The sequence below is a fragment of the Pongo abelii genome, chromosome 18, assembly GCF_028885655.2.
Source record: "Pongo abelii isolate AG06213 chromosome 18, NHGRI_mPonAbe1-v2.0_pri, whole genome shotgun sequence".
NCBI lineage: Eukaryota > Metazoa > Chordata > Mammalia > Primates > Hominidae > Pongo > Pongo abelii.
In genome coordinates, this window is record NC_072003.2 from 84,011,454 (window position 1) to 84,026,487 (window position 15,034).

Sequence of the window (15,034 nt, forward strand, 5' to 3'; positions counted from 1 at the left end):
TGGCCATAGCCCTCATCCCACGGCCCCCACCCCCTGCTCCCCACCCCACACTCACCCTCCACAGCCCTCACCCCCTGCTCTCCACCCTCACTCCCCAACCACGCTCCCCCCCCATGGCCCCCACACCATGGCCCCACTAGGTTCCTGCCGTCCTGCCCACCCAGGAGCCTCATCCTCCTTTTTTCTTTACGCTTTTTAAACCTAAGATATTATTTACGCAGCATGAACTGCACCCTGTTAAAGTGTACATTTCAGTGGTTTTCGGTCCATTCACAAGGTTGTGCCTGGTGATGCACCCCACTGAGCTCTCCCAGCACGAGTGCCCAGCAGACCGTGAGTGCTCAGTTTATATTTGTTGGGGGGATGAGTGATCAAAGTCATCCAGGAAGACAGTGTGGTGTTCCCAAGAATGGGCCACACAGCAGCCAGGTTTGGCCAAATCCAGAGAGCTTCAGGATGGACACAGCCCTCTCTCTGTCCCTCTGTTAGGCAGGGGCCCAGAGGGGGCTGTGGCTGCAGGGGTCACACAGGGGCCGCCAGGAGCCCGGCTCTTTGCATCTGAAGCCAGGTTCTTTTCACCCCTCCCCCAGCTCCAGCTGACCCCTGGCCCGCCTGAGGCGACAGCAGCTTTTATTTGCAAGCCATGAACAATACACTCCATTTTATAAGTAGGGTAGAATTCCAGCCAGAAACGGGGAGAAAAGTGCTTCCGGGTCAGATCAGACCTCCAAAGGCGAGCCCTTCCGGCAAAGTAGTAGGGAAATCGGGATTTCCTGGGAAAGTCTCTCCAGGGCAGGAGGGAACACTTGGGTTCAGGAATTAAGGAGCATTGCTCCCCAGACACACGCACAGGTTTTCCGTGTCAACAACAATGGCAGAAACGGCCTCTAAACAACAGTGGCCTCTAAACAGTCCCACAGCTCCCCCACGGCCTGGGCCTGGGCCTGGGCCTTAGATCTGCCCCTCGGTGTTCCACAAAAGAGCCTCCGGTGGTCTTCCCTTATTGTTTCACAAAGATTTTACATTGCAAGCTGGGGTGCAGAGGGTGTCAGGAGTGGGGGTGAGAAGCACACGCGCCAGGTAAGAATTGCAGCCCGGCCTGCGTACTGCCTCGGCTGTGAAATGGGATAAGAACAGGGCCCGCGATGCTGGGTCACTGCGCGTATTAAATGAAATCACAAGTGACTGTGGCAGGCAGAACAACGGCCCCTAAGACATCTATGTCCTAAACCCCAAAACTGTGAATATGTCCCTCACATGGCAAAAGGGCTTTGAGGGTGTGATTAAGGTAAGGATCCTGAGATGGGAGATTCTCCTGGGTTATCTGGGTGAGACCCATGTGATCACTGCAGTACTTAAATGGGGAAGGGTGGGGAGGAGGGCCAGAACCAGAGAGATGGCATCATGAGGACTCGACCTGCCACTACTGGCTTTGAAGACAGAGGAAGCGGCCACAAGACAAAGAATGCAGGCAGTCTCTGGAAGCACAAGAAGGCAAGAAAATGGATTCTCCCCTGGAGCCTCCAGGAGAAAGCACCCCTGTCCACACCTGGATTTTAGTCCTGTGAGGCTCATGTCAGACTTCTGACTTCCAGAACTATAAGATGATGCATTTATGTTGTTTTACTTCACCAAGTTTGTGGTCATTTGTTACAGCGGCCATAGGAAATTAACACAAGGACCTTGGCTAATGCCTGGCCTAATAAAGGTCCACTGTTAACCATTGCTGTTATCAACTTATTTATTTATTACTGACAAGGAAGCTTACCTAAGTACATAGAAGACAAAGTAAGAATAAGTGCATGAAGAAAAGCGTGATGACCATAAACTAAGTACAGAACTAAAAACAAGATCTATGGCAGGTTAATTTCAAAATGCACTCATGAAATAAAATATTAAATGCTGAGGTGCCATGCCTGCCTTCAAAAACCAGCCTCTGGGGACCTGCCACTGCTGAGGCCACTGAGCTGAATCAGAAAAGTCACAGGCACTTGTTTAAGTGGGAGAGGAAGGTGGCAATGCCTGGGCTCTGGAGTAAGAGGCCTGGGGCCAGAGCAGTCACATAGCCAGTGGTAGCAGCCGGGAGCCTTGTGGGCCACTGGGCTGTTACTTTGGAGGAGGGGACAGCGGGCCCTCCTGTGTGAGCTTAGCTCTCAGACATCTACATGGACTGTCACTCATCTGCCTACTCAACGACATCTGTGCGGGCTGCCAGGTACTGTTCCCAGCACTGCCAATACTGCAGAGAACAAAGCTGACCTGGTTGCCCCATGGGGCATGGATGCTCCCAGGAAAGTCACACGATAAACATGCTCCCAGGAAAGTCACATGATAGCACATATGGCTATGATCTTAGGCACTGCTAAATGCTGCAAGGAGATGCTTTTTGACTCCTTGTCACCTTCTCGAAGGCCGTGTCTGGTTTCAGTGGTTGTGAGCATAGCCACTTGGGTACACCATGACATCCTGCCATGTCTAGCTGCTCAGCCTCACAGAGGCACAGCCTGGAGTGCAGAAACCCTAAAGCCCCTAAAGGACCCCTCAACCAATGGGGGATAAGAGTCGGTGGCTATGTGCCCCTGCCTCCCAGGGCTGCACCCTCCATGTTCCTCTAAGGGTCTCTGTGGGATTCTGTCCCAGGTGCCCACAGCAGTAACTGTAGGATTCTGTCCCAGGCGCCTACAGCTCATAAGAAATAGAGCTGAAATTTGAACCCAGGCGTTATGGGTTCTCTTCTATAAGCAAGAGACAAAGGGGTGGACAGCCAGCACTTGCTGGGATAAGCCTATGACCCAGGATTCAGCCCATGACTTGGGCCTACTCAAGGGAGCAACACACCCATGGGGGGAAGAGATTTGCAGCCAGCTAACCATGAAGGATGGGGATTCCCCACCAAGGATACCGCCACCAAAGGGACAAAGTCCCTCTCTCCAGGAGGACTTCACCAAGGAGTTGAAGAAACAGACATGCAAACGACCACCACACGGGACACCAGCACCACGAAGACAAGGAGGGCATCTGAGCAGAGGGAACATTCACACCGGGCCTTGATGGGTGTGTAGGAGTCCTCCAGGAAGGCGAAACAGATGAAGACAGTGCAGGCAGAGGGAAGAGAGTCCACAGGCCTAGGGAAGCAGGAAGGCAGGGCAGCGCGGCACAGGGGAAGAGCTGGGAGCCTCGGACACAGATCTGGATTCAAAGTGCAGTTCTTCCCAACTGCAGCATCTCCAGCAAGCGACTCTGGATCTCCAAGGAAAATGTCAGGTTCCTCCTCAGTGAAGTGGGGATAATTTCTACTTGTGGGTGTCACTCTGCTCATTACTCCCTCAGAGAGAAGATAAATTAGATAAACTAACACACGCAAAGCCCCTACGTAGGGCCTGGGACTTGGGCATCCCTGAGGTCAGCATCGTGTGTGTTGGGGACACACACTGGAGGGGTTGGCTGGCCAGCACCTGTCATAAAGGGCACCCCATGTCATGTCTGAGCATTTGGACCTTATGGGGAAAAGGTGTTGGGAGTGGGAGACGGGGGAGCAACCTGAGCTGAAGGTTAGAAAGCCACCCCTGGCCTGGACTACAAGCTCACTGGGGTCAGGGAAAGGACTCAACTCAGTACTTGGCAAAGGGCTTGGCATATAGTAGTTGCTCAAGAAATGTCCTGGAGAAGACAAGGTCATGATCAAGGGTGGAGCCCTAAGAAATGCCTAGACTTATCGGGCAGGAAGCAGAAGCAGCAGCAGAAGGAAGTGAGAATGACAGGAGAGAGACATAAAAGGAGAACTAGGCAAGTCTAGCCATGCAGAAGCAGAAGCACAAGCGAGGGGGACTATCTTTTCAGGAGGTGCTGGCCACTGGCAAATGCTGGAGGGAGGTAAAGTGGATCAGAGACAAAGAAATGACCACTAAATCTGGCAACCGGAACATTACCAAAGACCTAGACATAGAGCTCCATGCTCTCGGTGTGGGTGGGCACCAGAATGAAATGGGGTAAAGAAAGGATGGGAGACAGGGAGGTATTTATAACACCTATCAAACCTGTAAGCGATGCTTTCAAAAAGTTTGCATTAATTTCTGAATATTTTCAAGGGGCAAAAACCCAATTCAACTAGTGTTTAGGGAATGCTTTTTTTGAACTTGAGACACTGTACTTACCAGGAAGATACACATCTATCATCCTTCATCATTTTCTGTTTGTGGTGACACGGCCACAAACAGAATAGAAAGCACAAACATCACCATGCAGTAGACTGAAAGAGCTACCACAAAGCCCACACCCCTGTGGATACACAAAAAAGCTACGCAGCGTGGCTCAGGGCCTCCCAGCAACAGATATGTGGGCAAAGAAGGCAATGGGAGACTGGATAGTGCAGGAAATTACAAAGGTAATGTTTTAGCAGCCCTTCAGGGTACCACTTAAAAACAAAAACCCAGCCAGGCGGGGTGGATCACGCCTGTAATTCCAACACTTTGAGAGGCCAAGGCAAGTGGATCGCTTGAGCCCAGGAGTTCGAGACCAGCCTGGACAACATAGTGAAACCCTATCTTTACAAAAGATACAAAAATGAGCCAGGCGTGGTAGCAGGTGCTTGTAGTCCCTGCTATTGGAGACGTTGAGGTAGGAGAATAGCCTGAGCTGGGAGGCGGAGGTTGCAGTGAGCCAAGATCTTGCCACTGCACTCCAGCCTGGGTGACAGGGCATGACCTTGTCTCAAAAATTAAATTAAAAACCCAACATTGTTTCTGGAGCAAAGTAGGAACTCAATAAAATGTCTGTCACATGCATAACGGACAGGCTGTTCAGCACTTTATAACTGCCCAAAGCCCTGTCAGAGATTTTGGAGCTTCTTTCTGATGTCACATTCCCTTAGACCTTAGGAAAGAAAGCAATTTCTCTCCTTCCCTTCTCGCCCAAATTTCTGAAACCCGTGTGTGTATGTGCAGCTAGGGAAAAATATTCAGGTGCAAAACAGCACGATAAATAGACTGCCAACTCTCTGCGAGTTGTATTGCCATATATGCAGGGGTCACAGACAGCAAGTGAATTTGACTCCTTAGCATTCCAGCTCCCTTCTTTTGGTAACTATACTCCAGTTTTCCGTAGGAACCACCTCTCTGCCACTCTCAGTCTCTGTCATCCAGATAGGGCTGATCCCACCTCTGAGAGGCATCCCCCAGGCCTGCACTAAGGCCAGTCAGTCTTCCTGGAGGCATAGCAGGCCAGAAAACAGGGCTGTGAGACAGGAGAGTGCAGAGGCAAGGAAGGCCTCCTTCAATCCTTTCTTCAACATCTATGCCAAGTGGTTAGTCGGACTCTCCTGACATACCTCCTATGATGGGGGCCTCACTTTCTCCTCTGGTAGCCCTTTCTACCTTAAGGGCCTCTTCCTCTCCAGGTCAACCCAAAATCTATCTGATATGGTTTGGCTCTGGGTCCCCACCCAAATCTCACCTTGAACTGTAATAAGTGTCAAGGGCAGGACGGGGTGGAGATAATTGACTCGGGGGGGCAGTTTCCCCCATACTGTTCTGGTGATAGTGAGTTCTCACAGAACTGATGGTTTTATAAGGGGCTTCTCCCTTCACTTGGATCTCAGTCTGTCTCCTGCTACCATGTAAAGAAGGATGTGTTTGCTTCCCCTTTAGCCCTGATTGTAAGTTTCCTGAAGCCTCCCCAGCCATGCAAAACTGTGAGTCAATTAAACCTCTTTTCTTTATAAATTACCCAGTCACGGGTATTTCTTCATAGCAGCGTGAGAACAGACTAACACACTATCCCTGAATTCCTACTGCCTGGTCCCATTTACCACATAGGGTTGGTGTGGGGGTAGGAACACAAGAAGTCCACACTTTCCACATGACAGCCCCTCAAACATCTGAAGAAAACACTCGTGTCTCCCAAGGATCTCTCCTCTTGATCTCACAAGGTTAAATATGCCCAATTTCCTCAGTCAGTTCTCACATGAGAGGCTTTAAATTCCTTGTCCAGCCTGGATTCTCCTCTCCTCTGAGACTGTGTCCAGCTGCCTAACCTGGAGACTATGGCCAGGACTCTTTTAGATGGAAACTAAATCCAGAACCCACTCACACTGGCCTAAGAAAAAATATTACTTGGCTCATGAAAGTGAACTGTCTAAAGAGAAAGCTTCAGGCATGGCTGGATCCCAGAGTTTTAAGGCACGTCACCTGTCTCCATCCCCACCACCAGGCTCTGTTCCTGAGTTCTCAGACAGGTACTCTCTATAAATGGTAGACACGCCCTGTGAGCTCCAAGCCCTCATTATTCTTATTTGTTTTAATCCCAGAGAAAGATAAAAAGACTCTTTACCAACAAATCTGTCCAAAGTCTCAGGGATGAATCTGATTGGCTAGATTTGAGTCACAAGGGCCCTTGAACCAATCAGTTAGCAGAAGAGTGGCTTGCTCTGATTGGACAGGTCTGGGTTATATGCACTCTCAGAGGAACTACATTGGCTGACCAGGATTATTATGAAATGGAAGGGAGAGGTTCCCCCAAAGGAGGGAATGCTGGACAGAAAAAAAAACATCAATCCCTACTTCTCTTTCTGTTACATTTTGGGTTAAACACTACTGGCTGACCAGAGCCTCATGGGAATATCAGCTCCACCCAGACCATCATCCAACAAATGTCACAGGGCACCTGCCTCCAACCAAGCTGATGCTGCCCTTCATGAAGAAACTTTTTCTGGTAACCACCCCACATCTCAAATTTATTTCAACCTATCCATTGATATGTAACATCTTCCGAAGGTGCTACTTTAACAATAACCACATTTATTAAGCATTTACTCTGTGTCAGGCAGTACTCTACAAGCTGTATATGGAACATGCCAGTTTATCCTTACAGCAACCTACATGCAATCATTATCCCCATCTTTACAGACGAGGAAACAGAGACTCTGGGAGATCTGCCCAAGGTCACACAGCACAGCAAGGCTGTTCAAAGCAAGACACCCCAGCCTCACCACTGATGTTCTTAACCAATCAGCTCTAAAATCTGCACCAACAGAAAACTGGACTCATTCCCAGATGCCTGGATTCCTTCTAAAATAAAACTGCTTGCAACACATAATTTGAGGTCCATGGATAGAGGATTGGTTTAACAATGTTACATTTGTATGAGAGAAACTACATGGTCATTTTTAAACTGGTATTGCAGAAGAAGAGGGGAAGACAGGGAGGAAACTTCGGAATTACAGTTGTTGGGGGAGGTGGCTCTAAAATATCTATGATCCCCTTTTGTAGTAGAATTACATACAGAAAAATATTTCAAGAATATAGATAAAAATGAGACCAGTGGTCTGTCCTGGGAGATGACAATGAAATGTCAGCTCCACGAGGACAGGGGCCTTTTCTGCTTCTATATTTATCCTCAGTGCCTACAATCCTGCCCCACAGAGTAGCAGTCCCATATGTTGAATGAATTAAATGAATAAACAGGAGAATGAAGGAATAAACGAATGAAGGAACAAGTTTCTGAGTGTTTGCAAAACTATATCTGAACTATATCTACTTGGTATTGTCTTCTTTTGGTTTAGTCTTGGTTTATGAGTATGCTACAAAGAATATATATTATTTGAATGGTGCAGAAACAAAATGTGATTTCACAGACAGCCCCAGCCACTGCCTTGCCACACATACATGAGCTGTAAGCCCTTTCTGCTGTGGTCAGGTGGATCATACGACCGGTGTGGTAAATGGCCCCTTTCCCTCCACCTCTGCCAGCTGAGCCCTGATTGCTCCAGGCTCCCCGTGGCTCTGTCAGGTGAACCTGTGACCCTCCAGCCCAGCTCAGCACCCATTTCCTTCCCATCATCTCTCCCCCTTCCATCTTCTTGGTGCTCTTGAACACTACTTCCACATCACTTAAATTCCACAAACAAAAATGGCAATCACAGTAATTGATATTTATAGAGCGCTCACTATGTCCCAAGCAGCATAAGGACTTGCTTCCTTAATCCTCCTAATGACCACCCTGTAGCAGGTTACCAGATGGGTAACTCACCTGCTCCAGAGCACATGAATGGCAGGTATTTGAACCCAGGCAATTGGACAAAACCCAAACCTTGAACCACTGAGCTAAGCACCTCTCACAATGCTCCTTCACGCGGACCCAGGCCAAGGGTCTGATGCGTGTCCACATGGGGCCAAATGCCTATTGCATACCAGCCTGGGCCAGGTGCCTACTTTGTGCTGAGCAGGGACGTGTACTGAAAGCTTCCGAATGGAAAGCATAATGCCTCCACGAGTGCTATCAGAGTAAAAATAATTATTTGAGGCCGGGCGCGGTGGCTCATGCCTGTAATCCCAGCATTTTGGGAGGCCGAGGCGGGTGGATCACTTGAGGTCAGGAGTTCGAGACCAGCCTGGCCAACATGGTGAAACCCCGTCTCTACTAAAAATACAAAAATTTGCCGGGTGTGGTGGCACATGCCTGTAGTCCCAGCTACTTGGGAGGCTGAGGCAGGAGAATCACTTGACCCCAGGAGGCAGAGGCTGCACTCCAGCCTGGGCGACAGAGAAAAACTTTGTCTCAAAAAAAAGAAAAGCAGTGGTAGGGATAGCCAACACACACCATGGCCTGTGCTCTCATTTTAGGTGCATTACTTCAGTGAACCCTCCCAGCCACCCTCAGAGGTAGGAATGTCAGGATCCCCATTTTACAGACCTAAAAACTGAAGCACAGAGGGAGGGATGCACTTGCCCAAGGCCACACACACAGTGAGTGAGAAGCAGAGCTGAGATGTCAATCTAGAATGTTTCTTTTTTTTGTTTGTTTTTTGAGCTAGAGTCTCACTCTGTTGCCCAGGCTAGAGTGCAACAGTGCAATCTTGGCTCATTGCAACCTCTGCCTCCTGGGTTCAAGTGATTCTCCCGCCTCAGTCTCTGAGTAGCTGGGATTATAGGCGCCGGCCACTATGCCTGGCTAATTTTTGTATTTTTAGTAGAGACAGGGTTTCACTATGTTGGCCAGGCTGGTCTTGAACTCCTGACCTCAAGTGATCCATCTGCCTTGGCCTCCTAAAGTGCTAGGATTACAGGCATGAGCCATGGCACCCGGACTAGAGTGTTTCTGATTCCAAAGTGTACTCAGAGTTGAAATAAAGAAGGAATCACACTAAGCTAGGTGGGCGGCTGAGTCCTAAATGAGTTGAGATGGGGAAGAGGAATTCCTCATGGTAGAAACCTCCAAAATCAAAAGCACCAAGATGGGAAATGTTACGATGTTGGGCCACGGGTGTGTGAGGGAGGCTGTGTGGAGCTACTAGAGAGGAGATATGGGTGGGGACAAACCGACTAGAAAGCCAAGCAGACAGCCTGAGTGTAATCCAATGGGCAGAAGGCAGCCATAGAAGGTTAATGAGCAGAGGAGTGACTTGATTAGAAATGTACTGTAGAAAGAATTACCCCAGCAAGGGAGGACAGAGTGGATACCAGACAAGGAAGATTGAGGGCAAATAGACTGTTACTATAAAGAAGAAGGCAGAGATGTTAAGGGGCAAATGGACACTTTTGTGAAAGTGGCATGCCATTCTTCCCTAGGAAGCCACCTCCCCAAGTTAGTCTCCTGGTTTGGGTGGGGCTGCCCCACCCCCCACCCACTCCAGAGGTGGGCATGTGATCCGCACCTGGCCACCCAGAGTCTCCGTGATTGGTCTAGGAATGGGCACATGACCTCAGGGCCAAAGACAATCCAGGGACCCCCAAAATCACTGGCAAAGAGGCTTGCTCCATCTCTCCACCAAGATGGCTCTGCCCCGGGGCTAAACCTCCCCCCTCCCCGCAAGAATGGAGGTGAAGGATGAAGACAGAGCTAGGAGAAGGAGGAGAGGCTGTTTGGAGTTCGGGCAGCCTTTGCTGCTGCTAGAACTTCCCCTGGAGTTTCCAACCTAGAGGCCACAGTGGATTTTCTGCTTACATTAATCTGCACTGGGCATCTCTCACCGCCCTTGCAAGGTCTCTGACCATCCCAGGCGAACTGAGCTATGGAGCAAGAAGCAAGAGCAGAGGTAGTGGTGGGGCAGGCAGGCAGCGAGGAAGGCCGGGAGCCAGGCAAGCTCAGGAAGAAGCAGCGCAGACCCAGAGCAGGCAGAAAGATGGGGAGGATGAGTGCGGGGGTGGGAGGGAACTGGCCTGGCAGCACAGACATCCCGTGGCTCTCTGGAAAACAGCTCCGAGGGAGGAAAGGCCAGGCCAGGAGGCTGGGGAGAGATGAGGAGGGGAGGCTGGGTGGAGAGATCCCATTCTGGAAAGCCCTGGGGGAGGAAGGGGAGAAGGGACAGTAGCCTGAGGTGGGAGGGCCAGGGAAGGGGGTGTTTCAGAAAGAATGCCTGAGTGCCAGAGCAGGGAGAGTTGGGAGAAGAGCAGGACCCCAGGAAGGCCCACACCCTGAGTTTATAAGGAAGAAACTGGGTGCTGTTTCTGGCCTTCCAAGTCTGTTGGCCACCTTGTGAGATGTTTGGAAGCAGGAAGCCCGAACCAGAGTGGAACCTTTCTTCTCAGGCCTGTCAGGATACCTGGCAGGGAATTGGGGCCACAAAAGGGCCCTTTCTGCGTCACAAGCGGACAAACATGTCATTTGCAACCTGCAAGCAATCCCACGAGAGGTGAGAATCTAAATGACCTCCTCAGAAGCCAAGAGCACATACCCCCAGCCAGCCTGCCTGGGTTCAAGTACCGACTCTGCCACTTTCTAGCTGGGTGAACGGAGGAAGCCTATTAACCTCTCTGGGCCTCAGTTTCCTCATCTGTAGAATGGGAACAACCTTAGTACCTGCCACACCGGGCTGTTCTGAGGCATGACCAAGATAAGGCACATGGAGTGTGGTGACTACTATCCAGCCAGTGCCAGTGTTGAGTCTATTGTCCCTGGGTTATGAGGACACGACGGCAGGAAGGAACAAGCTTTTCCGAGAGGAACAAGAGCAGACACGGCAACCATAATTCTATGCATTTGTCCAACAGATGGCTGGGGAAAGAAAGCACTGCAGCTGAAGCTCTCATGGCCCATTCATGAGGATCCACACACAGCAGGGGAGCATTTTTAGCTTCCTCGCCAGACACGCGCCACTCCCCACTCCCGTCCCTGGGGGGCAGGGGGTGGGTCTGAGCAGAAAACCACAAGCCTGTGGGAGGAGGGAAGTGTTCTCCCACTACACCAGAGTGGGCCGAGGCCTGGGAGCATCTGCCAGGAGTCTCCTGATGGGATGGATGCTCTTTTCCTCATCCCCTTCTACTTGCTGGAGAGAACAGTAGCTTCAGAGGCAGAACATGGTTTGATGGGGGAAGGGAGCGATGGGTGACCAGCGAGAGGAAATAAGCCGAATTTAGGGAGGGAAGCTGGTCTGTAAAGCATAGCCTCAGAGCCGGCAAAGCAGAAATACTGCTGAATCTCCTGGCTGTTCACTAACTGGAGGGGAGAAAGTTAAGAGTTTGCACTTATTCCCTTGCAAAAGCATTCAACCACAGAGGCGGAGGGACGGAGGCCTGGGTTCAAATCCTGCCCTGCAAACTCTCCACATCGTTGCAGTGCTTTATGCTGCGATTTTAGGCCAACTGTTTACAAAAGCAATGAATGAATGTCTACAGGCAGCGTTCAAGGAGTAATTTTAGTTGTGTGTGTGTGTGTGTGTGTGTGTGTGTGTGTGTGTGCGCGCGCGCGCACACGCGGGTTCTTAGTATCACCCATCCTCTAGTAGTCACTCCACAAATATCCTTTGAATTGAACTAAATGCAAAATATAATTTGATTATGGAAGCAGTTAAGGAAAGAAACACCCACATGATCCCTGGCACAATTTTGTACTTTTTATTTATTTCACAAACAATCATGTAGCTTGTACAGGCACTGTTCTGAGCATTTTATACATACTCACCCACTTATCCTCACAACAGCACTGTGAGAGTGCAGGTGAGGAAGCCAAGACCCCCAGAGATTAAGGAACTGGTTCCAAACCACACAACCAGGAAGCAGCCGTTCAGGCATTCAAACCCACACCGTCGGCCGGGCGTGGTGGCTCACGCCTGTAATCCCAGCATTTTGAGAGGCCAAGGTGGGCAGATCACCTAAGGTCAGAAGTTAGAGACCAGCCTGGCCAAAATGGTGAAACCCCCGTCTCTACTAAAATTACAAAAAATTAGCCAGGCGTGGTGATGGGCGCCTGTAATCCCAGCTACTCAGGAGGCTGAGGCAGGAGAATCGCTTGAACCCGGGAGACGGAGATTGCAGTTAGCTGAGATTGTGCCACTGCACTCCAGCCTGGGCAACAGAGCAAGACTCTGTCTCAAAAATAAATAAATAAATAAATAACCCACACCGTCTGGCTCAGGGTCCACACCCTAACCTCCGGGCTGTGCTGCCTTTGTCCGAAAGTTTGCTTCCAACTAAAGACCAGAGATGGGAGGGAGTCGCATTCTCCAATCTCTTTAAAAGGTCCCATTACCAACATCACAGAGCCTCTGCCACCACTGAGGGGTTTATGGCGATGCCGGCCACGTGGTCTTTCTTTTCATGGTTCACATACCACAGGGAAGTGCCTAAGGCACACAAATCTTAAGTATACAGTCTGATGATTTTTCACGTGGGTACACACCTGCATAACCCCCTCCCAGATCAACAAATGTCTACAGAGACATTTTCAGCTCCCAGCAGTCCGGGTGGTGTGCCTCTCCCAATCAGTGGCTATCTACCCCCAAAAGCTAATCTCGATTCTGACATTCACACCATAGATTAGTTTCGACTTGTCTAGGATTTATAAATGGAATCATATGGTGTGTACTCTTTTGCATCTGATTCTACTCGTCAAAAATCACATAAAATCAGCACACGGGCAGACAATGATAGCGGGAGAAAGCAGGGCGCGGCTGAGTTTCTTTCCCTTCCTAGCAGCCCCCTAGCCTGTTCGCATTTGGGCTCAGTGACTGATCAAAGGGGACAGTGGGAAGAGCTGGACACTGGAATTTGGAAACACAGGAGTTGACCTTGGAAAAACCAGTGAACCGCAGGGGGCAAAAGAACTGCACCGCCTGGAGAAGGCATTGTGGGATGACGGAGGCAGGTGGGTCACTTCTGTTGCTTCGGATGTCCAGAGGGGAGAAGGTTTTATGAGGCCTTAAAACGCTCATATCGGGTTCCTCCCACGCCATGCGCCAGGGGCACCCCATGTGGCCACCGGTTCCTCCCGGGTTCGCTCTGGCCAGGGCTCCCCGGGTGCAGACAACCTCCCAGCGACCGCGCATCCGCCCGGCAGGCGCGCCTCCCTACCTGTGCACTGCTGGATGAAGTGCTGGTACTCCGCTCCCTGCTCGCCGGGGACGATGGTGGAGCCGTCATATTTAAAAGTCACCCTTTGGGTTGGGAGAAGAAAAAAACACACACACACATCAGCGCTGGTGGCCGCGAGACGCGGCGCTTGCAGAGGACAATCTAACAGACGCGCTGGCCACGGAGAAGCCCGCGGGGGCCTGGCCCGCCGTCCCGGAATAAGGCGAGGAAGACAGCGCGGGAGGCCCAGAATCCGTCCCGCCTGGAGGCCGGCTCGGTGCACGAGGCCCCGCGCGAGCCCGGGGAGCGGGGCGTGGAGAGGAATGAAAAGTTCCTACCAGATGACGGCCGAGCCGTCGTCGCGCACCAGGTTGTACGCCGCCCGGCAAGCCTCTTTGTCGATCTTGGTGGCCATCGCCGCGGGGCCGCAGCGGGACACTGTCCGGGGCGGCCGAGCGCGCCCCTGGCCGGCGGCGGGGATAGGAGCGCGGCGGGTACGCGCCGAGGGCGCACGGGCTGGCGGCGGTGGCGACGGCGACGCGGCTCCTGGGAGCTCCGAGCGCGGCGGCGACTTCCACTGCGCACCGAGAGCGCGCGGGGACCCCAGGCCGTGGCCCGCCCCGCCCCCCCGCGCCCATTGGCCTCCCAGGCCGCAGCCCGCCTCTTCATTGGCCGTCGGGCTGCGGGGGCGGAGCGTCTTGATTCTCTGGCGGCCAATCCCAGACCGGAAGGCTTGCGCAACTCCGCGGTGGAGGCTGGAGTAGGGGCTTTGCCTCCTCCCTCTTACTCTCCCTCCTCCCTCCCGCTCTCTTCTCCCCCAGCATCCCTCTTCTCTCTCCTCCCCTCCCGACCCCTCCCTGGAAACTCCCACCACCCCAACCCCCTTTCCCACCCCGCCTTCCTCCTTTCCCTCCTCCTTCCTCTTCTTCCCCCCACTCCTTGCTTCCCCCAGTTCCCTGACCTCTTCCCCCTTCCTTCCCTCCCCCTCTTTCTCCCTTCCCCCTGTATTCTTCTTCCTCTCTCCTCCTCCCTCTTCTTGCCTATCCCAGCCCAAAACTTCTCCATCCTCCCTATTTCCTTCTACCCAAGCTCTCTTCTTTCCTCCTCCTTCATCCCCTCCCCTGCTTCCCCCTGGCTTCCCCTCCCTCTTCTCCACTTACCCTCCTGGCATCTCCTCCCTCCCTGTCCCCTACTCCCTCCTCCTATTCCCCCTCTCCCCCTTCCTCATTCTCCCCACCCCCCTGCCCCTGAGGCTGCAGGGCTGCGGAGCTCCACAGGGGACCTCCACGTGGATGATGTAATGCATCGAACCCAAGGAGACAGGCTGGCCACTGTCCCTACCCAGCGTTTGGTTCCATGGATTCTAGGTGGGGAGGAATTGGAAAGAATGAAGGATTTTAAATAGGAGGGGGTAGAAAGTGGACTGCTTCCAAAACGCTGGTGGGCTCTCGTTTACTCTGGATTCTGGTCATTTGCATTCCTATCTTAACCTCTCCCTTTGGTCTCCTCTGAAAGAAAGAGCTGACTGATTCTGTCTTCCTCATTCCTTCACTGACTCATTCATTCATTCCCTCATCCAGCCATTCCACAGAGACCAGTCACAGCGCCCAGGTAGGTAAAAAGGCAGGATCCTGAAGACTGGGCTCTTGAATTGCATCCAGTACTGCCACTTTCCAACTGGGGGCCATTGGAAAGCCTCAAAACCTCTTTTAAATGACTCCTCAAATGGGAAAAATAGTATAACTGACATC

The 15,034-nt window shown here is 51.6% G+C and overlaps 1 protein-coding gene across 1 annotated transcript in view; it reads right to left on the reverse strand.

The window, feature by feature from the left end:
* Positions 1-13,923, reverse strand: part of COTL1 (coactosin like F-actin binding protein 1) — a 52,495-nt gene extending 38,572 nt beyond the window's left edge. Inside the window, exons 1-2 of the mRNA XM_024233379.3 lie at positions 13,622-13,923; positions 13,284-13,366 (exon numbers count right to left, since the gene is read on the reverse strand). Of these exons, the coding sequence (XP_024089147.2) occupies positions 13,284-13,366; positions 13,622-13,698 (160 nt within the window). The 5' untranslated portion in view covers positions 13,699-13,923. The remainder of the gene's footprint in view (positions 1-13,283; positions 13,367-13,621) is intronic.
* Positions 13,924-15,034: the final 1,111 nt, after the last annotated feature.